At 40.7% G+C, this 22,132-nt stretch overlaps 1 protein-coding gene across 2 annotated transcripts in view; it reads left to right on the top strand.

Annotated features, from left to right (window-relative positions):
* Positions 1-22,132, top strand: part of samd12 (sterile alpha motif domain containing 12) — a 96,754-nt gene that overhangs the window by 28,008 nt on the left and 46,614 nt on the right. For both annotated transcript variants that reach the window (XM_018686099.2, XM_018686097.2), the window contains exon 4: positions 11,120-11,260. In XM_018686099.2, the coding sequence (XP_018541615.1) occupies positions 11,120-11,260 (141 nt within the window). The remainder of the gene's footprint in view (positions 1-11,119; positions 11,261-22,132) is intronic.

Here is a 22,132-nt window from a genome sequence, read left to right as displayed (position 1 = left end):
TGCAGAATCAGATCGAGTGTAAGGTAAAAACTTGAAGCAGCACAGGTCATTTCTTTGTTAGAACTCTGCTGCATTTGCCATTTCTTGTCTTGATCTCATTCATATCATCCCAGGTGCACCCTGCACCCACTTGTCTGCCACCTGCAGTCCTGCCACCCGGCCTACCCGTCTGTCCATCCCCCTCCTTCCCACTGTCAGCATTACCACTGACAACAGTTGGCCACGTCAATCACTTCTCTAACGAGGCTCCTCAAGGTCACCTCGGCGCTAATGACACTCCGGTCCGCTTGGCAACAGGCGACCATTAATTGCCATGCACTCTACCTCTCAGAGCACGACTGATCACATTAATATGTTTATTTGTCGCTGCCGAGGACCTCCTCGACTCAGTGACTGGCTGGCAGGATAAATCGCCCAGTGGCCGTGATGAGTGGCGTAATGACTCACGCTCCCATTTTACCCTTTGATGCGTTTTGACTGTTATATGTTTGCATGGTGGGTTTTCAGATTTAGCGTCCTCTGTTTAATGGTCTGAAAATATGGATCTTGCTGCTCTGCGGTTCAAGTTGCACATATATCTCATCAGCAGCATAGAGGTCCAGGAGATAATCCACAGTTCATTGCATGCTTGCTGAACCCCTGCTACATTGTGGATCTATCTTCAAAGTGGAAGCCCTTTAGAAAATTTTATTTTGTTTTCTTTTCGTCCATGGTACATTATAAGTACTGCTGTGTGAAGTTGAAGTTTCTTTTAGCTGTCCATTAAATTGGAATTTATGTGCAAAATAAATTATTCGCAGGAATAATTCAGATTAAATACAAGACACACAGATGAAAAGTACTCACAGAGGCTACCACTGAAGACACTTCTCTTATCATATCTGTGCAATGTTTATCACATGGAAGTGAAAGCATGTCAAGCGCAGTCATCCAGTTGTTCATTTGGTAGAAATTTCTCATGAGGTCCATATCTAATTAAGGAAAATTAATCTAACTTTAAGATTAAATGCCTCAGTGTTCCTGACAAGCTTAATGCATTCAGTTATAGTCTGTAAATAAATTATATTTTCTCTTATTAGTCTTTCAGTGATTAAAACATTAGAACCTAGCTTCCTAATGGCGTATTAACTTAATGACCTGTGTTTGTTATTGAGGTGTATCGGTTTTTACAGGATTATACGAGAGGAAAGGGTTAACCAAATATCCATGCACACTCATGCACATACAGTACTCACACACACGCTTTCCTACTGGCACAATTAGGAGATAATGACATGCACAAAAAACCTGCAAGTAATTCAGTTTGTCTTCACATCGAGCATTAATTAACAGAACCCAATTAAAACAGGCCAAGCCACACCAATTGGGCTCACAAGGCAATTTGCATCCCAATAAATCTTTGAAATATTATGCAGATATTTTTCTGTTCCTACACCCTATTAGAATAAACAAAGGGGGGAACAAATGATGAATGGAATATTGTTGTGGAGAACAATCATGCGTAGACAAACAAACAGTGAGAATGAATACATTTATATGTGCAAGCAGGCATGCATCTGAGAATATCTATTTGCTCAGTGTGCTTGTCATACACTAGCTGTGACCCTTGAAAATTGGAAATGTATGTGTGTGTTCATGTGTGTCTGCACGAACAGGTCTGATTTTTGGTTTCTTCACTGTGGATTTTCCACAGTGTAGTGCTTTTCAACTGTATTTTCTGTCCATTCCATCCATAACAGAATACTCAGCCCTCTTTTCAGCTGCCAGCAGTACTCAATCTCACTTGTCTTGGCAATGTAGTCATCCCTTCATAAAGTAGCGAATCAATAAACGGTCTCTATTCCAGATCATAATTCAAACAGGCATTTGTGTCCTCCCTCCTTTGACATAAAACAGTGGCGAGGGAAATGCATTTTATTGCATATCAAGGCTGGTGCAACATTTTAACGTCGAATGACTTCAGTATGCAGCAGCTGCCTCCCTGCTAGTCTTCTGTAACCTCAGCCAAAGAAATCAATGTTTCCCATCCTCCCTCCAGCCTCTGCTGCCAAGAAACCCTTTACTTCTCTCTATCTTCACCTCCCGCCCCCAACAGAGACAGCGCCGAATTTGACTTTAACACCCAGCTGTCATTAAAAATGCATTAAAGCATATTAAGACATAATTAGATATTAGTCCCTAATCCGTTGTAATTACAAGGACAAAGCTCTTTTGGTGAGAGAATAGCTTGGCACGATAAATGAGTTAAACACACAATTTCCGATACCTTAGATGTAATCAACACAAAAGGTGTGAAGACATAGGTAATCAAAGGGGTGGTAGAGGGGGAAAAAAGGGTGAGTCACTATTAAGTTATATTTTCTGTCAGAGAAGACCATTACATCACATTGTGGAAATTCAGAGCCTCTCTAAGGACGTACAAAGGCAGAATTAGATGCAGCTGTAGAGGTTGGCTGCAGGGACAGGTTTAGGAGCTTTTGAATGAGGGGGGCAGATGGGGCACAGTTTTAAAGAAGTGGGGCACATTTTTAAAATGAGAAAAAATGTGTTACGACTCACAATGAAACTGTTACTTTAACAGCTTTAAATTTTCTAATATGAAATAATGTTAATAGATAGCTATTATTTGTAACTACAAATATCCCACAGCCATGGACCCATTATGAGAGACAATAGGACCCTGGATGCATAAATGTAGACACCCAGAATGCCTTTTTGTATCACTTACACTTGATATCTGTCTCCTTCTAGTCATTTTGTCTCACTCTGTAGTAGTTTTGGGTCTCTTTAAAGTCATTTTGTGTAGCTTTGTAGTTGTTGGTGTTGTTTTGTAGTTGTTTTGCCGCTCTCTGTAGGTGTTTTGTGTCACTTTGTAATTTGCATCTCTTTATCATTATGTTGGATCTCTTTTTTGGTTGTGAGATTGTCTTCCAAACAAGAAATGTTAACAGTCAACTCACCAGGGGGCCCTGTGCCACCCCTGGCCACCTGTCGGCCCTATCTCTGGCTGGCTGGCTAGGTAACCAGCCATTGGGTTAATTTGGAAATACTGCAAGTTTGATAAAAACGGAAGCAGCAGTGCAATGTGAATTGGGACCTGAAAATGCAACATCCAACATCCATCGGCTAGACTGTTTTTTCTCACACAGGAATACTCAGATATATATGTGTAACCACCCTCATAATATCCACTGATGTATGATGTTATAAGGCCTTACTCTGAATAATTAATAGCCTGTAATATTAGTGGCTTAATGAAGGGTGGCTTGTCTCCAGCAGCTTTCACCATACCACTTCAATTCTTTTAAAGGTCTGTGTTCACCTCCCCCACCCCCAACCTCCCAGTTGCCGGATCCATCATCTCTCCACTTTGAAAGTAACAGCAGCCTGTGTCGCTCTGGCCATGATCTCCTCGTCCACAGGAAGGTCTCATGCTGGGTACAAAATGTATTTTTGATGAGCCGCAGAAAAGGATGAAAGGTGACAAACGCTTTTTTAAAACCAGATGAGGATGCCCAGCAACAGGCCTAAACAGCACTTGAGTGATGAGACAATGAATTCTGCAGGCACCAGACTGCTGTCATAAAAGTGCTGCTGTGTAATAGAGGAACAGGCGTATAGTAAACGAGTCAGAGGGACTAACATGGCTGCATATCAACTCCCGAGCCTCAAAACAGCTCCACTGGTGGCCATTGTTTTGTGTAATTTCCAAAAGGGAAATTTGAACAGCTCGCTGCTGATGAGCTGTTTGGGGGACAATTTGATCCACAGACAGAAGGAATTGTGGTTAATGATGCCATTGGCAAGGTGATTATATAGCAATGTGTAATATAAAATTAATTACTGTTCCTCCAATTGGATGTTTTGAAAATGTCATCCTTGTTTTTCCATATGGACAGTCTGGAAATTAATCTTCAGAGACTGTGAGTGACATCCAGTAGAGCAGTTATACAGAGACATATATAGTATACATCCATACAGATAATGTTAATTATGAACAAATAATGATGTGCTCTGTACCTTCATTCCTCTTTTTTCCAACTCCTGTCTGCCTTTGTAATCACATGAAGAAAGAAGAAAAGCTTGGACCTGCCAAAAACAGAAAACTGGATTCTTGATATTCAAATCATTACAGCTCACGTCCCTAGTCAACCTGTTGTAATGATGATAGCTTATAGATTTAGTCAAAAACAACCTATTTCATCTCTGCTGTGTTGTCATTACTTTCTCAGTCTCAATCTCCTCACACAGTCTTTGACCAGAAGGATTCACAAGTGGCCACCTGTGAAGAAAGGATATGACCAGGCAGAGCCTCCGTGAAGCCTGTGGGCATGTGTGGAGCTTACTTTGGTTCTTGCAGTTTTAACACTCTGGTACTGTTGCTGTACAGTACAGTACAGTATGACTACCTACATAACATTAAGTTGCATTCAGAGCTCTGGCTGTTGTGTTTATCAAGCTTATGTAAAGCTGAGGTATCTAATTATTATTATCAGGGCAAGGCAGTATGTTTGAAATCTGTATCATGAATGCAAAAGTTACCCAATTTATGTCACTTGATATTATCAGGGCAGGCTCTGCGACTCCAAATTTTGTTATTTCTTCCATCTATGACAGGATATTGACTATCTGCAATAACAGTCACTAGTCTTTCCGTAATGACCATGGAAATCCATAGTCCACAGTATACCTTACAGTGATTTCAGTAGTCTGTACGGATTCCACAGCGTTAGAGTCCCAGTGAGCTGTCTACAGGTTGTTAGCTGTGGCTAACTCACAGGTGCGGTGTAATGATCAGCAACCTGAAATAGATCAGTCGTTGTGGAATCAGCATGAGGCTACTGCTGCTGTGACAAGTGGAGGATCGAGGTGGCTTATTATCTGTGTGGGTGTGCATTTGTGTGTCTCTCTGGCCGCTTGGACTAGCTTCATTACTTAGACTGAACCCTCTCTCTTGGATCGTAACTGGCCTCTTCTCCTACAGTCACAAATAGCATTAGCATCGGATCACAGGTGCTCAGTGGCTGCAGTAGCCTTTTAGCTTCAGGGCTACAAGCAGCTCCGTGACTGGGGCAATCAGTCACCATTTACTTTAAGGACTTCAAGCTGTGCCATATCACACTGAATGCCAATGAAGGAACTATTTGCTATATTTTGTCATCGTCAGTGAGTTGAATTCAATGCTGTTATCCGGCTTTTATTCTTGAGGGGGATCCTATTGCATATGGCAGTGAGAGCTATACTTACTATCCAATGCTCAACACTCACATCACTTGTTATTCTGTGCTTGACAGAGTGTAATGCAGGTTTGGAGTGCAGTTTGCCAGATGCAGCTCAGTGACATTCATCCCCAGAGGACACACATATGGGCACACAGCTGCGCGGGAGATTTGAGAAATATGTGTGACTGGTATGGAAGATTTACCTGAGAAGAAGCAGTCATAGAGTACATTCTCACACCATATCGCCTGCTTCCAGCAAAGCTGCCAAAACATGTCAGTGCTGAAAAGTACCATTTTCGAAGTTGGAGGGAGAGGAGGGTTAATTCTCTGCCTTTGTGCTCCTGTCTTTACCCATGGCCGCCCCACACATAGCCATAATTAGCCTGCCATTTGAGCTCCACCTGCAAAATGAAGTGGACTCCTGCAGGATCTGTGTCTATGTGTGTATACTTTTATGTCAGATGGGTTTGTGTACTCTCTGTGTGTGTGTTTGTGTGTGTTTTTGTGTGCACGTACAGATGCACTTTAAGCTCCCATTCATCAAAGCCGTGGTTGACTGTGCCAGGCTATAGCTGCAGATTAATCTGCTTCAGCCCAACACTGCTGCTCACCCACTGCTCATTAATCTAATTCCCAGGGACAGCGTGTTTGTGTGCACATCAGTGTGTGTGTAAAGTATGCTTGTATGACATGTGTGCTCATATTTGGATTGTGTGTAAAAATACATTCAGTACAATGTACAAGAGCTGATCATACATTATTTAGTACAGATGCAATATAACTCTCTACTAAAGTACAGATTCTTGGATATGAATCAGAGAGAGATGGGAGGACGCTACAGGTAACTGCAGGAATCAGAGATAGGTGAAGTGGAGAGATATTCAGAGTACAGTGAAAGCAGGAGCAGCTCATCTTCCTGGCAGTTTGGATCCACTAACCCCCTTACAGAAGGAGGGGAAGAAATTATTTACCTTATTCCAGGAGGGCAGATAAATATGGAAGTCAAGAAGCTCTCTGAATAGGTAAGTGAAAGTGGAGAGGCAGTGAGATGGAGGAAGGGGGGAGAGAGGGAAGCAAGGAAGGTTTGTGAGAAGGAAGGAGGGTATAGTATAGTATATTGGTATGTGGAGGGCAAAACAGAGACGTGTAGAGTTGGATGGTTTAAAAAGAACAGTAGACTTCATCCTGCTTGTTTTTATTCACAATTTAATTTATGCATTAAAAAAAACCCACCAAATTAAAAAAAATTTTTTTGGAAAAGTTGACACGTTTTCAGGGGAAAAAAGGAAGATAGAAACAGAATTTTTTGATTCACCTAGATGTTAGTGCTACGTCTACTGCAGAAAAGCATTCAGTTTCAGTTACATATCACCAGTCCACCTTAAAACCTCCAGCATATAGTGTAAAAAGAGCAGAGATCAGGGGTGTACATCACTTCAATGTGCCCAATTTGAGTCCAGATGGGGGCCGCTGGACCATGTCACTCCTCTCTGTCCTCTCTCACCATATTTCCAGATCATAGCCATTGTTATCAAAAGGACGTATAGAAACTTCAAACACAGACTTGCCTAACTTAGAAAGTTGGGGCTCAGTAAACACACTAACCCAACACATGCCTCTTGAAATTTTAAATATTGTAGTCTGCAGCTGCACTGACATCCCTGTTGAAGATTGGTTCATTGGTCCGTGGGACTCATCCTCTTCCGCCTCCTTCCAAAACACAGGATAATCAAACACCCAGCATAGTTACTTCTTGTGTACTTGCTGTAGATTTGTCCACAGAGAGAGTCTGCGGCTCCTCTGTACATACAAGCCCCACACATGTATGCACAGAGGAGATCACACATGGGTTGTCACTGAGAGCTTAAGCTTTCTTAAGAAGGACAATCTTGTTCTTCAATCTTGGTTTGCCTCTATATAAATAAAATCAGTGTTGGAATCAATAGTAAGCTCATCGTCCAAGATGGTTTCCAAACATTCGTCCTGCTGGGCTGCAGTCACAGGCTCCTTTTAAATGATTGTGGGAGCAAGAAAATGATGTAATCCTGTCATGTTGCTGAAAAAAAAAACACATACTGATTCATGTTTTATTTTACCCTAGTATCAGAAATCTGTTTAAATTTTGTCTTGCATTTCAGTAAAAATGATGAGAGAGAAGAATCCAATCACCACTCTGTGATAAAAGTAACAGAATCACAGACAGAGTAAGTGGATAGAGGGTTTTTTTTTTTTTTGTTTTTTTTTGAAAGGCCAGTGATTATACACATGCTCAGAGCTAAATGTCCACATTAAGCTCGCTGCTGCTGAGTGAGGAGGGTGCAAGTGTCACACTGTGAGGGTGTAAAATATATGTTTTGGGTCAAGAGTTAATGATTTTCTGCCATGTCTTCTCTTTGCCATTTTGCATTGACCTGCCAAATGAGGCCATGCTCTATCATAGTACTATAAGTGCAGCAAAACACCAAGCTGTCACTGTTTGTACCACTGACTATGCACTCCAGCCTTAAACACTCGATTCACTATTTTTCTCACTTTTAGATGTTTAACTTTTCTGCACACACCTCTCCCTCACTTACCGCATTTATTTCCTCTTGACCAATTTCCTCTTCTGTCCTGCCCCCCCCCCCCCATGGACATGGTACACTGCTCAGTGTATTAATTGTGGTTTGAAAAATTCCCAGCTGAGGCTTGGTGGGATTGTCGATGCCAGTGACTCAGAACTGCAGGGCAAGAGAATGAGAGCTTGGACTCTTTACAGAAGCTGTTCCGCCCTGCTGATACTGCCTCGCCGAGCGGAAGGAGCAGCACGTTGGCACCCACCGCCGAGAACTGGCAGTTTGTGCGGAGTCATCGGCGAGCTTCTCATATTCCAGGCATCCGCAGTTCCACCTGCCCACGTTGATACACTTATAAATTTGTTAGAGGATAACAGGCCTGATTTATTAAAACCTCAGTTGCAACTTTAGTGAATTAAACATTCATACTAACTGCTTTTAATGACCAATTCTAATTCATAAATGGAAGGTTTCATGAATCTTAATGTTTTGTTTGAGTTCATGGAGAATCATTGAATACTCAAAAAACATATTTTACATTGTTTTATCACTTTAAACATAATGCCTTTTGTTATAGTTGCATATACATTTAAAAGTCCATTTGAAATATGAATTCTCCACACTTGTTCTGTAGGGAAAATTTTCAAAACCGGGTACAATTCCCTTTGGATATTTTTATGGGAACAGAGTCTGAGCTTCAGGCCTCTGGCAGGGTGTTTGACATTTGAGAAGGGATTGTTTGGAGACAGACACTGGAGCATGTTTTAGCCGTGTATATCCTACGAATGTCAATAGAAGACAGGTTTTCCCCTTTTTCAACAAGCCCACATAGCTTTGGTTATTATTTTTTGTTATTTAATACACCTGTCCCTCTACAACATTGAGCATTCGGGAGGACCCATTGTGCTGTCAAGTTTATATTCCACTCGGAAAGTGGAAGGCTGCATGATACACTAACTTACCTCTACTGGGAAAGTGGAAGCTAGTTAGCTTGACTTGCCAATGTCAGTGCCAGTTCCTACCAGACGTTATTTTTGGTTAAGGTTATTTCAAAACCTGCTGAGCCTTCGGCAACTCCTGCTCATTCACAGTGTTGTGTTCTTCCAACATTACACAAAAAGGAGGAGGGTCCAGTTATGGCATCAACAAATAACCAGACTGTGAAAACTCACAGCACATTAGTCCACTATTTGAATCATGTCATGGAGTAACTAACTCGTAAAGTCATAGAGTACATTAGTCAAAACAAACACCAGGGATTAATACACTGGACCAATGACATGTTTCAGGAGTTTGTAGAGAAAATGAAGTCTCAGAGACCCCAGCTGTAAAACATGGTTATATAAACAAGATTTTCATATGCCTTATAGGTGTTAATTGGTGTTGACAGTACTTTTCACACAGCACTACCCCTCCCATATCTCAAACAAGTTGAATTAGATTTCTATCACTGAAGTTTTACACATTCTTTTAATAAGCAGAGGCTCTAACTGTACCAAAGTTAATTTCTGTGAGCGCACGGTAAAAGCTAAAAGCGATCAAGATGACCCTACCATGATCACCACTTCATCACATCATCAGGGCACTGTTTAAAGAGATTTTCTCACACTGGGTTTCAAAGTTTTAGAAGTGAAAATAGAAATATTTGAATGCAAAAAGTGGTTTTTGCTATTATGGTCAAAGCCTGTGTCAAAAAAAAGAGAGAAAAACAGGGTTTGAAGGAAACGCACTCTCTCCATGTCAACATGTGAATATTAGAAAGGAGGCTGTGTGAGCCATCTGTTTATCTCCTAGTTGGAGAGCTGTGTTGTATCTCTTGCCTCTGCTCTGTTATTTAAGATAGACATTATTGAAGCAGAGAAAAAGTGAACTTCTGTTTCCATGCCGATCTATCTTTGTTTAAACTACGAGGTGCCAAGTGATGGTTGGTCAATATTTCTAGACTCATAACAGCATGTTTTATGTGGATGTCGGTTTTCTCTGGTCAATTACTCTCTTATCCCCAACTTTTCCGCCCTCTGCCCCGCCTCTGATTCACCAGTCCACTTTCTCTTTCCGCCTCACTAATCTTTGTCTTCCCATCTTCCCATTTAATATGCTACCCTCACTTCTGAGCCTTTATGACTCTGCTTAGCTCCCCGGTGTTTATGTAATGGGTACTTTGTGTGCCATTTTGTGATGAAGCAACTATGTTTGGCATTTTACCCCCATCTGGCCGTAGCACAGAGCAAAGAGGTTTTTTTTTTTTTTTTTTTTTTGTAAAGGCAGGAGAAAACTGGCCTAACGCAGTCAGTGCTATACAAACACTTAAGGGTACTTAGCTTTCCCAACTACTCCCTTTTGTGCTGTGATAGCAAAGTGGTAACATGGGGCTTGGCATGTCCTAATGATCTAAAATAGATTGTCCAAACAAGTCAAGAGACATAAAATTCTGCCTGTCTCTCTGTTGAAGTTTTTGAAAGAGGCATTGAGTAACGGCAAGAACACCCATTTAATGTATGTAAATTAAATTTCAATCTTGCATCAGTAATGAATGAAGCTTCATATTTGTTCATTCAAACAATCTCACTGTAAACAGACATAAAAGGGATGGAAAAAGGAGAAAAAATAGAGGGAGAATACCACAACAGGCCAACCACCACAAGCCTATCACGGCTGATCTTTACCTTGGCTGTCAACCAATCAGAGTCTGTTTCTGCCCAGGCAGCCGTCAGGGCAAAGGAGCAAAGGGAGCTGTCGGGGTCCAACCTCATGCCTTGTAATTAGCCTGAATTATCATTCTATCTGCTTACATCCCACGTTACAAAGGCACTCATAACAAGCATTAATAATTATACCATACTCTATGTTTTATCAGCAGCCCAAATCCCCTTCATAGAAACTGATTGGATGATTAAATTATGGATTTTAGACAAGGATTTGCAATTAAGGAAAGAGCTGTGAGGGTATTTGCTCGGGGGATATACAGCACTGATATTTCTGTGAAACATGTGCTGTGTTTTAGAACAATATGCTTCATATTGAGTTGTGCTAAGCTTTGAAATTTCAGACTAATTGGTGGTATGGTCACATAATAGGGGAGATTTGATTTAATGCCAGAAGCAATGTTGCAACCTTGAAAATCTTCAGGATTTTACTCTTTGCAGTGCACAGTTTATGCTGCTGTAATCTTCTGACCATGTTTTATTTGTGTGTGTGTTTCCTCACTCTGTTCTTCCACTGACATACATGCTTTATCTGTACCCTTTTAGAGTGTCTCCAGCTGTGTAAAGTGAATTCCCACTGGCTTCCTGCTCCTTCTGTCCCATAACCCTCAGCTTTGTGTTTTTTTTTCCCATTCAGGGCGGGCTCTGATGAGACTGACAGACAGAAAGCTGGAAAGAATGGGTATCATGCAGGAAGCCCAGAGGCAGCACATCCTACAGCAGGTCCTGCAGCTTCGTGTCCGGGAGGAAGTCAGGACCCTTCAACTTCTTACACAAGGTAGACTTTTCAGCCTTGAAACTCGGTCCGGCAGAAAATATATTCACATTCTGTGCGTGTTTCACCATAATACTGCAAATCACATCTCGCATATAATTTGCTTGCACATGTTTCACAACACTCCAGGTTTTCAGAGCACATACTGTATCTGTATCTCTCCCGGGGAAAAGATTATTCACAAGAAGACTGACATCTCACATTCTGATAAATATTCAAATCATTTACTGTGCAGCGTTTATGCACATGCCATCTGTAGTCATGGTAATCACAGCATGTTTTAAAGCCCGTAGGAAGTGATGAATCAAAAATGATTATGCAACTGAAAGAGTCATGCACAAATTCTTTTGGTATCTTTTGGTGTAAAGTGATAACGGAGCAGTTGAACTGGTAGCCTAAATATGATGTCTTCTTGTTGTTGAAGGCCACATTTACTTTTCACTGTCTTAAAACGCCGTAGTGTTACTCTTCATAATTAGCTGGTGCCATCACCACTCAAGAAATGAATAATAGTGAATGTAATGTTTAGTGTTTGACTTTGCTGAACTATGACGTGCTGTTTCCTCAGCACTGACCTTTGAAAGGACAGAGAGCCAGAGAGTCCAAAACAGAGGGAGCTATTGTAGCTTATTGGCAGTGTTGCACCATTAACTTCACTTACTGTATGCGTTGGTGCTATTTCACTCCAACACATTCATGAAGATAATCAGTGCTGTTGTGCTGATAGAAGAAGAAATGCCTTCAAAATTGCAAACCGCGTGTTGACACTATTAATATTCAAAAACGGGCAACACAATCACTTTAATTAAAAGCAGATATTAAAAGTTTATCATGCTTGGAGAAAGCACTGAAATACTGTAGAGTTCTCTGAATTCACAATATGTTATTAAGAAATGACTTTCCAGCAAAAAATGAGCTCAGATAGAATTACTGATTAACTGTTGAAACCACCATCTCTTTTTTAACAAAGACTGTTTAATAGTAAGAGGGGATTTTCCATCCTAATTCACTTACCCTCACTCATTCACCTCTAGATGCAAATAACAGATGAGTGGACAGTAATCTGTAATTATTGTAACTGTTGAACCTGTGTTTTTCTGCTGAAACACAGGGGATATTAGATAATAAATATTTGCAGCTATTTGTAGGTCAAGTATATTTTATCAGAAATCCACTATAACAATTGTAAGAATATATAGAATAATTCAAAATCATACTTCAAGTTATACTAAATAATTTGACTATAATTTATAGAATTACAATTGTCATTGTTATCTCAGAATAAATAAATGCAACACGGTCATAAAACTGCTAAACATCATTGCCCCTATTTAATTTTTCACCAAAGAAACATACAATATGCTTCAATACATATACAAGAGAGACCACTGTTATTCCTCCTTTATTAGCTTTTCCTTTGCACTCTGTGGCACCCTGCAGTTTCTCACTTTAACCTCATTTCTTTCCTTTCTACACAATGCACTTCTCACTTTGCACAATGCATCATCTTGTTTCATAACAACAACCAGCCGCTGTTATTTTCCATCCTCGCCTGGCTCTCTCCCTCACCCCGTGATTCTCAGCTTCCCTTGTCTCTTCCTCAGCAATTCTAGCAGCTGCCCTCCTCCATCACCGCTACCAGCAACACTCTGCATCACCGCTGCTACCATCAGCACCCGTCTGCCCACAGACTCTAAAGCAGGGCTCTGCCTCAGGGGCCAAGAAACAAATTCTAGGGATCTTTGTCACTCCTTGAAGTTCTTGGAAAACATTTGGAGTGTAATAAAGCAGCTTCTATCCTCGCCACTGTTTTGGTCCCCTAGCAAGTGGAAAATAGACAGTGCAAGGCTGAGAGTTTAGCTGAGTGATGACACTTTGCTAAGGGCTACTCTCAGCCTCCCATTCCTTTTCTTTTTCTTGTGACATCTTTCACACTTTTCCTCTCCTCTCCTCTCCTCTCCTCTCTTTTCCTCTCCTCTCATATTGATGATATGGGAAGCGACAGCCCACCAGCCTCAGTAGCAACAGACCGCTTGCCTCAGCAGGACACAGCCGGCAAGCTAGTGAAGCTTATCTGGGCCTCTGGGCGGAAGGACATAGGGACAGAAAAGACTAAATATGGTGGATGCAGGGGATGTGAAAATGCAAGAGTTGGAGAGGAAATATAGATGACATCACTCTTTTTAGTTTTATTTGAGAAAATTGGGTGCACACATTTCCATGACATGAGTTATGCATGAACTTACAACTTACAACTTATAACATTTGATATTGGTGATTGTTTCTAGTTTCTTTCTATTTACCAGCTACATTATCTCTGAAAGTAATGAATGTGATGGAATGGTAAGAAAGTGTAACAGTTAGAAAAGGAGGAGCAGGACACAGAAGTATTTTAAGTCTCCTAAGCTGTCGCTTCTGGAGATGCTTTTGGCAGGGAGTGAAAAAATTGGAAGGAGAAGAGATGGTGGAGTATTTTGAGGCCCAGGGCGCACTTCCTCAAGCTGTTGCTAGAGGGGGAATACAGCTGTAACCAGTAAGAAGGTGAGCCAGAGAGAGAGAGAGAAATGAAGTGAGAAGGTGGTGGTGAGTGGTGATGAGATGATGAAGAGAAAAAAAAAGAGAGGGGAGGAGGAGGAATGGTGAGAGGAGTGGGGAGAAAGGGAGACAGTAGGTGACAAGAAGGTAGGATGAGGAAAAAAAGGAGAGAGAAATAGGTGGTGATAAGATAGAGAAAAGGGAAAATGAAGAGTGTGAGAAAGAGAGGAGGTGAGAAAAGGAAACCCTCCTCCCTCTGAGATCCGATGGAAGACTAATACAACTATATCTATGTATAGATTAGCTGTATATGTGTAAATATCCACGTCTGTATATACTGCAAATTCTGAACCAAAAGCCAGGAGCCTGTTATTTTAAACTGTGAGTTTCAAATAACAGCTGAATTAATAAAGGCCAAATGAAAAGCGCTGAGGGGTGGTGAATTAGAACCATATTTCTGTTACAAAGAGAAACTCAGAGCAGCAAAGTGGTGAACATGATGTGACTATGTTGTTTTACTGATGGAATAAATGATGTGGAAATGCAGATTATAGTAAATTTAGCATGACTGCAGATTAACACACCTCTGAATTACTACACTCATGTCCAGTTTCCTCCAGCGTTTAATATAGGTCTCGTTGACAGTAAATGACGATCAGAGCTTTATAGATGGGGTAAAGAATGGTGATGTTGTCTTTCTACATTGCTGGGTAGCTGCCTAGCTACATCCATAAAAAATAGCAACAGAAAAATGGCAGAAATATATAGAATGGAAAAGTAGTTGACATTGACACAGCTGTACAGGTTGTTGTAAGTCAACTTTGATTTGCCTTAGAAATAACAGTTTTAAATGACAGATTACTCACTCTGTAAGGGCACTACTGTACTGTACTTCCGCGAGGGCTAAACAAAATAAAATGTCCCCACCCTACTGACAGGAAATCAGCTCACATGAACACAAAGAAGTAATTCAGTCTGATTATTAGGATGTTGCATTCAGACTAACAGAAAACAGCAAATTAACGTGGCAGGGGATTGATTTGAAAATAGGTGGATGTCTTAGTAAAATATGGTTAAAAATATACAGATAATATGTCTGTAATATAAGCCTGTTTCAAATAAAGGCCTGGAGCTTTCTGCAGTCAAAGTAAAGGCCTCAGGCACTGTTTTAAATTTACGATATATAGATCTATGTTAGAGAGAAAAGAGCACAGAGAGGGCCACAATCGAAAGAGGGATAGAAAGAGAGAGAGAGAGAGAGACACCCACTATCTATATAGAGAGAGGTTGCAGAAGAGAGCACTGGAGCAAGCAAGGTACACAATAGAGGAAAAGGCGAGAGAGAGCGAGGTGTTGTAATTACTGCAGTGTACCCAGACAGAATTAGCTAGACGGACAGTGATTAACCTTTAAGGCTTGCTGGGCCATGGGAGGGAAATAATTAGATTTCCCCCCTCTCTCACTTTCTCTCTTTGCCACGGGGACAGCGGAAAGTGGAGACTCATTGCTTACAGTCAACAGAGAGGGAATGAGGCACTCCAAACAGGAAAGTGATACCCAACAACAGCTTCACAGTGTCAAGTGTGCAGCCCGATAGAGGCACTTTGGACTTACTCTGGAGTAATATTAGTCTAATTCCGGGTTTAGATGACACAAGTCCATGTATACGCAATCTCTATATACATATACATATATATATATATATATATATATATATATATATATATATATATATATGTGTGTGTGTGTGTGTGTGTGTGTGTGTGTAAAGAGAGTGAGAGAGAGAGAGGGAGAGAGAGAACAGGCGACAATCCATGTCGCATCTCACAATGTCCCGACACAGAGACTTGTATATCTGAATTCTTTTTACCTTCTGTCACCTAGTATGACAACTTCCAACTTGATGTATTAGATGAAGTTGACCAATAGGAGCATAGAAGGCTCTTCTACACACAACTAAAAACATGCCGAAGTGGGAGAGGAATGATGATGTTGTTGCTACTCATGCTGCTAGGTGGATCTGTTGAACCAGAGGAAAGGTTTGTGGAGCTGTGGTAACAACACCCCTGCCTTTCTTGACGTGTCCTCGAGACACAAGACAGCCAGTACCATACACACAACTTCGGACTGCCTTCTGTGTTTACATTCTTGTTTCCAGAAGTCAGGTCCCTGGCACCTCGTTCTGATGACATTACACAACTTGTGAGAGATTGCAAGCTATGATTTGTTGGGTACCAACGTGTAGTCTGTCATATCTCTCAGCCAAGTTATGACAAGAATTTATGACTCTATAATTGCTTAATATGGCACAGTGACCATCTTATCAGACAAGAATATTGTGTTGTCAGATCCTGACATAATGTGGTGTTCTGAAACTGGCTGGCAGGGCACCCATGGGAGCATAAAGGCAATGCAGGGGTGGCTTGCTGTATGGACAGGAGGGAGAATGAACAGCAAATCTGATTAATGTTGTACAGTATCAGTAAACAAACAGGACTAATTATCACCATTCTTAGCAAGATTTGACAAGGGATGAAAAGAAAAACAGGTGATTCTCAAAGGTTCAAACTCCAGGTCAAATTGAGAAGTGATATTCTCAAGACAAGACTACTCTGGCAGTTACTAGGCAATAGAAGAGTGCAATTATATACACATCACATATAGGTGGGAGGATATTAAAAAGAAGCATCAGTGAAAGAGGTAACACCTGAACACTGACTCCAAGCCATGAAATTTAATAAGAAAGACAATGTTTCGATCCCAGCCAGATGATGGCCTGACCCCAGTCTGAGCTTTGTCAGGTTAAAGTATTTTGTAGGGATGTGATAATCCTTTAAAATGGGGGATAACACCTCAGACTTATGAACATTTTTTCTTGGAAGACATTCATGACATTGCACTCATTTGTACAAGCAAAGAGTGACAGAAGTAGGCCAGCATAGTATGTGATTATATACATGGAGTGAAAATGTTGGGCCGTAATTATACAAGACATCAAAAACACTGTTAACATTAATTTCTCATGGTATGTTGACATAATAATGACATATTTATAATAAAATAGCATTCAGCTTGGCTTGTTCTGTCACAAATGGCTCCAACATTGTGGAGGATTTAGAAGCCTTAGAAGAAGAAATAGAAAAAGAAGAAGCAGTGTTGGTGTAATGAAAATTAATTGAAAGTACCCCTGAAGCTTCATCGTGTACACAGGTTTAAATCCAGGTAATTACATGCCTGGTACTTTTAATTCATCTGAAATATATGAGACAGACGCAATATATATATATAGTATTTATATAGCATTTTCATATACACATACACACACACACACACACACACACAGTTGAGGCTTTTTTATACACTCCACTGGGTTCACAACTCTATAAATGTCATTGGTGTCAATTAAAAGCAGTTTTTCTCCAAAATGAAATGAAAAATAAAATGAAATACAAATTTGTCCTTTACAATGGTGAAATGCGTTGTTCTATCCTCAACTTTCCAATTTCTGATAGTATTAGCCTTGTATTCTGCTTTATTACCATGCACATACTTAAAAGGTCGTCAGATTTCCTCAGTGCATTAAGGAAGGTGCATGTCCTCCTAAAAACATAAAAATTGGATTTGTGTGGTTCTCATTTGAAGACAGTTCGGAAAATCTCAATATATTGTGATGAAAAAAAAAGATGAAACCTTGTTTTTGTTGGTTTGAGAGCACTCGTCAAGTACAGCTGTCCTACTGTCTGCCTTAGTCTGGAGGAAATTAAAACTAAAGATAAAATCAACAGAAAAAACAGCTTTTATAAAATGTCAACACATTAAAAAAAAGTAAAATATTGTGTAATATATGCACGGATATTTAAGAAAACCAATAAAACAGATTCACAGATTCAGTTGGTCCAACAACTCCTGTCTAGTCAGTTAAGTGGTTTTTTTTTTTGTCTTTGTCTGACACAGACACACTTGTTGTACAGTTTATATTTAGCTTTAATATGTGTATCCATAGAAACAAAGATCTTTCTGCACCTGAGACATAATATAGAGGGCAGGGTGAAAAACAAACGCATCTGTCTCTCTTCTGGCAAATTAAAGTGAGTTATGGCTTCATATTAACCTCTCTGACAGCTTAACAAGTCAAACCTTGAGACAATGGAAAACGGGATGAGAATGTTGTGATTAATCAGGTTGTTGTCTTGATAATGGCATTTAACCATTCAAATGGTTGTGTGAAAAAGCCTCAAGTGACTGCACTGAATCTCTCTGAATTAACTGTAATACAAAGATTGGAAGCCTTTAAGCCGATGGGTTTCTCCCCTCTTCAAAAAATAAATAAATAAATAAATAAATAACTCTTCTTCTCTATTCAATTTCATGCTTATAACCATTTCAGAGTTTTCAATAACAGCCCTATGCCAGTAAATATGCTATTACTGGCTTGTGAAATCATCACTCTTAAAAGAAACTTGAATTACACAGCTGACAGAGCTCTATGAAAGTGGTTTTCTGAGTACATAGTGCTAATCTGTGAATGTAGACACAGGCTCGCTGTTTATGCTTCATTTACTGTAACAGAGTCTCATTTAAAAGAGAAGATGAAGACGACTTTGAAAGAAATTAGATGTAGATGCTTTACAGTTTCACTTTCCTTCAATATGATACAATGGCATTTGTTATAAGTTAGTGAGAAGTTTGTTTGCTTCCGTTCATGATTTACATTTTGGTACTATTTTAGTGTTAAAGAGGTACTTTTCATATCATTTTTGCAGGCTCAATCACAGAAAATATAGAGGAAAGCATTTGAAATTAAATAAATTCTGTCTTCTTCCAGGGTTTTTGACATTGTGTAGGTGTTATTCAGGGTTAAGATATGCTCCTAGATAACTAGAGCTGCAGTCACTTAATCTCAGACACAGTTGTCTAAATTTCTCACACAAGTTCCAGGGTGAAAAAGTTCACTGACAGATTTCATAGAGAACTGTGGCCCCAGGGCAGTAAATGAAGGAAGCTTTCCTGTTGTGCCTTAGTAGACCTTGGTTTCCTTGCTCCAGGCACCTTAATGAATTATCTCTCTCGCTCCATGGCTTCATAGAGGAAATCTCTTCAGTCTTGAGATCTTCAGTGAACAGGATGTCCTCCTCTGTATTTTCTTTTCCATGGTTTTCTAACTACTTCAACATGTAAAGTTTGCTGACATGAAGATCTTGAGTGACTAGGGAAAGTTTACTGAGCTAAGCACAAATAAAAGCTAGAATTGCACACTCGAGGGTTCCACATTTTCCCCAGCTAGGGGATTAACACTTCATTTTACAGTCTGATGATTGTGGGATAACAAGCAGCCGAATCAATAACTTTTAATGCTAACGGGCTTAAAGAGAGAGCGTTTTTAGCTTGCCTCAGAAGAGGGAAGACACCTTGTGAGCATGTGCAAGATTTGTTTAACTGTCTCACCATGTCTGCCATTCCCAAACTATACTCAAATTATACTTACTGTCCTACTCGCTATATTTACTCAGGAGATCTAACAACACAGTGGGTCCAGGTCTAATTTATGGCTATAGTTTAGTAGTAATATACAGTACAGTTGCATGTAGGGGTAATTCAATATCCAGGCAACAAGCAAGACTTAAACTTCAGTTGGTCAGGAAAATGGAGATTTTCAGTTTCTATTAAGTTGCTCTGTAAACGTTAGGAACTAATGTCCAATTCATACCATTTGAAAGTTAGATTTGCGATAAGGGCTCAGAGGCCAGATTTTGTGCCAGACTGTTGGCTAGGGCCGCGGCTTTGGCAGAGACCTGGTTCCATTCTATCCAATTTATTTGCACCTCTGAATTTGGCCTGTAATAGATGTGAAAATCTCTCCCATCAGATCCTATTTGCCTTCAGTGCTTACACTGCCAGAGCAAAAACTGTATTTAGTGTCACTTGCATACATCTGACCCTCAAGCTTAAAATACAGATGTATTGCACATTTTCTTTGTCAGCATAATCAGGGCTATTGAAATGAACACAGACATTAGGTTTGCCTAGAAAACTTCTGTTACAAAATGCAATTCATTAGATTTCTTATGATGTCAAATATAACTCTAAAACAAAAGGGTTCATGAGCAGGCCTGATAAAAAGTGGGAATAGTGAAGTTAAAATGTTGAAACTTTTACACTGTATCTGACCTGCTGTCCAATGGTCACTTTGACCAGAGTCAGCATGGCCGGGCTCTTTGGTGAAGGAACGCCAACGAGACATATTTTTTGAGTCTGTCCTGTTGGCAGTCCTAAGTGAATTGAGTATCTTTACTCTAAAGTCCTTATTGAATCTGTTCACTCTGAAGACTCAGGGTGACTACTGTCCTTCCTTTGGGCTTTTCAGTGAATCAGATCTCTTGCTCTAGTGTGTGGGGAGCTGAGAGCTCTCATTATCCGAGCTCCCTCCTCGGGATCTTGCCCTCTGTGGAGGCACTTCCTCCTTAAGCCTCCCTTGACTCCGTCTATCCGCCCTCCCCTCTATCTTCTCCCTTTCTTTTCTCTCCCTCTCTTTTTCTTGCTGCAAGCAAAGGTCAAATTAATTCTTTTTCATAATTTCCTGTCAGCGAGATTCCTTCCTCAGAGACTCCATCTATGGCTCAGTGCCTGAAAGATGTGATTAAGGTGAAGACAAAGTGAATACCTCTGTCTGACAAACTGAATAATGTTTTTTCCTTATCCATACAGATACTCTGTATAAGGTGTACGGTAATATCACACTATGCAAAGTCTCTCTCAGTTTCATTTATACTCTTTTTAGATTATGAATACAGTGTGGATGCCTGGGGTGACACTACACATTAGGAACTAATATGGGCTCATACTCACAAAGGAAATGTCATTTAGGAGCAAATGGCTTCACTGCTCAGATGACACGGTGTGCACCTAACCTTGCTCATTAACGTTGTGGGTCTCTGAGGGTGTCAAAGCCTAAATGCAGACATCCACAATATAGCTACACACTTCAGATGGTAATAATGTTATGAAATGCAGAGAGTTAATTGCATCCCCTGTTGTGAAAGCAAAAGGCTCCTTTCATTAAGGCATGAATTGAAACTGGCCTTGGTAATGAAGGTAGAGCAGACACCCCATAGCTGGTATGATATTCATTCAATCAGTAAGTCCAAAAAGAACCCCCCCCCCTCGCCCCAAAAAATACTTTTTTGCAACCTCAAGCTGTAATTCTCCTTGACATGTAGTGAGGACTCCCTGCTCAGGGCCCCCAATTACAGGCTTTCGCCTTGTTTTGCACTGGACTGCCGGTGTCGGCCATTTTCTTTTTTTCTGTGGGGAAAAAAAAAAAAAAGCAGAGATGGAGCTGAGCAGTGCCAAGGTTAGGTGAAGCACATTTCATCTAGCTTTACCCAGGGAGAGTCAAAAGGATGCGCGAATACAACAATACCCACTCTTACCTCCAACTCTGGCGCTCAAGGACACTACAGCAGGACATAGCCGACTATGAACGTCAAGTGCAGGTCTCTTAATGAAGCGGACGGAAAGAAGAGGGCACCAGTTGAATTCAAAACGATGCAAGGAAACGGAGGACGGAGAGAAAATGCAAAGCGATAAAGGGAGATAATCAGGAAAGATGAGCAGAGGAAGAAATAGAGAAGGTGCACAGGTGGGATAGCCTGAGGCATAAAACCGGCACTCAAGTCATACATGACATGTTGTGTGTGTTCCTGTGTGCATGCATGTGTGCGTGCGTGCGTGTGTGTGTATGTGTATGTGTGTGTGCACTTGTGTGAATGCTCTAGCCTCTGACCCATGGCAGAGGAAAACAGATTGCTTTGACAGGTCCGTTGACATCACATGAGATGTTCTGCTCTTTTGCCAGAGTCTCCAGAGAGTCCTTGGCTACCAGATGCCCTGTAGGGTTTGAAGCATTACTGTAGCCTGTGCCCTATAATGTGATGGCTGTAAAGGGAAATGGGCAGAGAGCTTAGCCATCAATATACTATTTGTATAGACATGATCTTGCGCCACAAAGGCCAAGTCTCAGCAGAGTCTGGATGCCGACAGTCATGTAAACTTAATGGAGTTCATGATTCTTGCAGGAGTGTACTCTGTAAATGGTATGTTGGTGTGAAATCACAAGCTGAACTCTATATAACAAAAACGACCCTGTTGGTCGATGAAACCCAAACGCTCGATAGTTTGCTCTTTTGTGCCTTTTTAAACCAGAAGTGGCGGGTTAGGTTTCACTGCGCAGAGCCGCATTCATTAGTTTATAGTGAAATGAGAAGCCATTAAAAAGTCATTGTATCGGTCGCCTGGCAGCACGGCTGGTTCCACTCAGTCTGCTGCCGTCTCCAGCCTCCC

Source organism: Lates calcarifer, linkage group LG3 (assembly GCF_001640805.2).
Source record: "Lates calcarifer isolate ASB-BC8 linkage group LG3, TLL_Latcal_v3, whole genome shotgun sequence".
In the NCBI taxonomy this organism is placed as follows: Eukaryota; Metazoa; Chordata; class Actinopteri; family Centropomidae; genus Lates; species Lates calcarifer.
The sequence above is the reverse complement of the archived record's forward strand: the minus strand, read 5'-3'. Positions and strand labels throughout refer to the sequence as shown.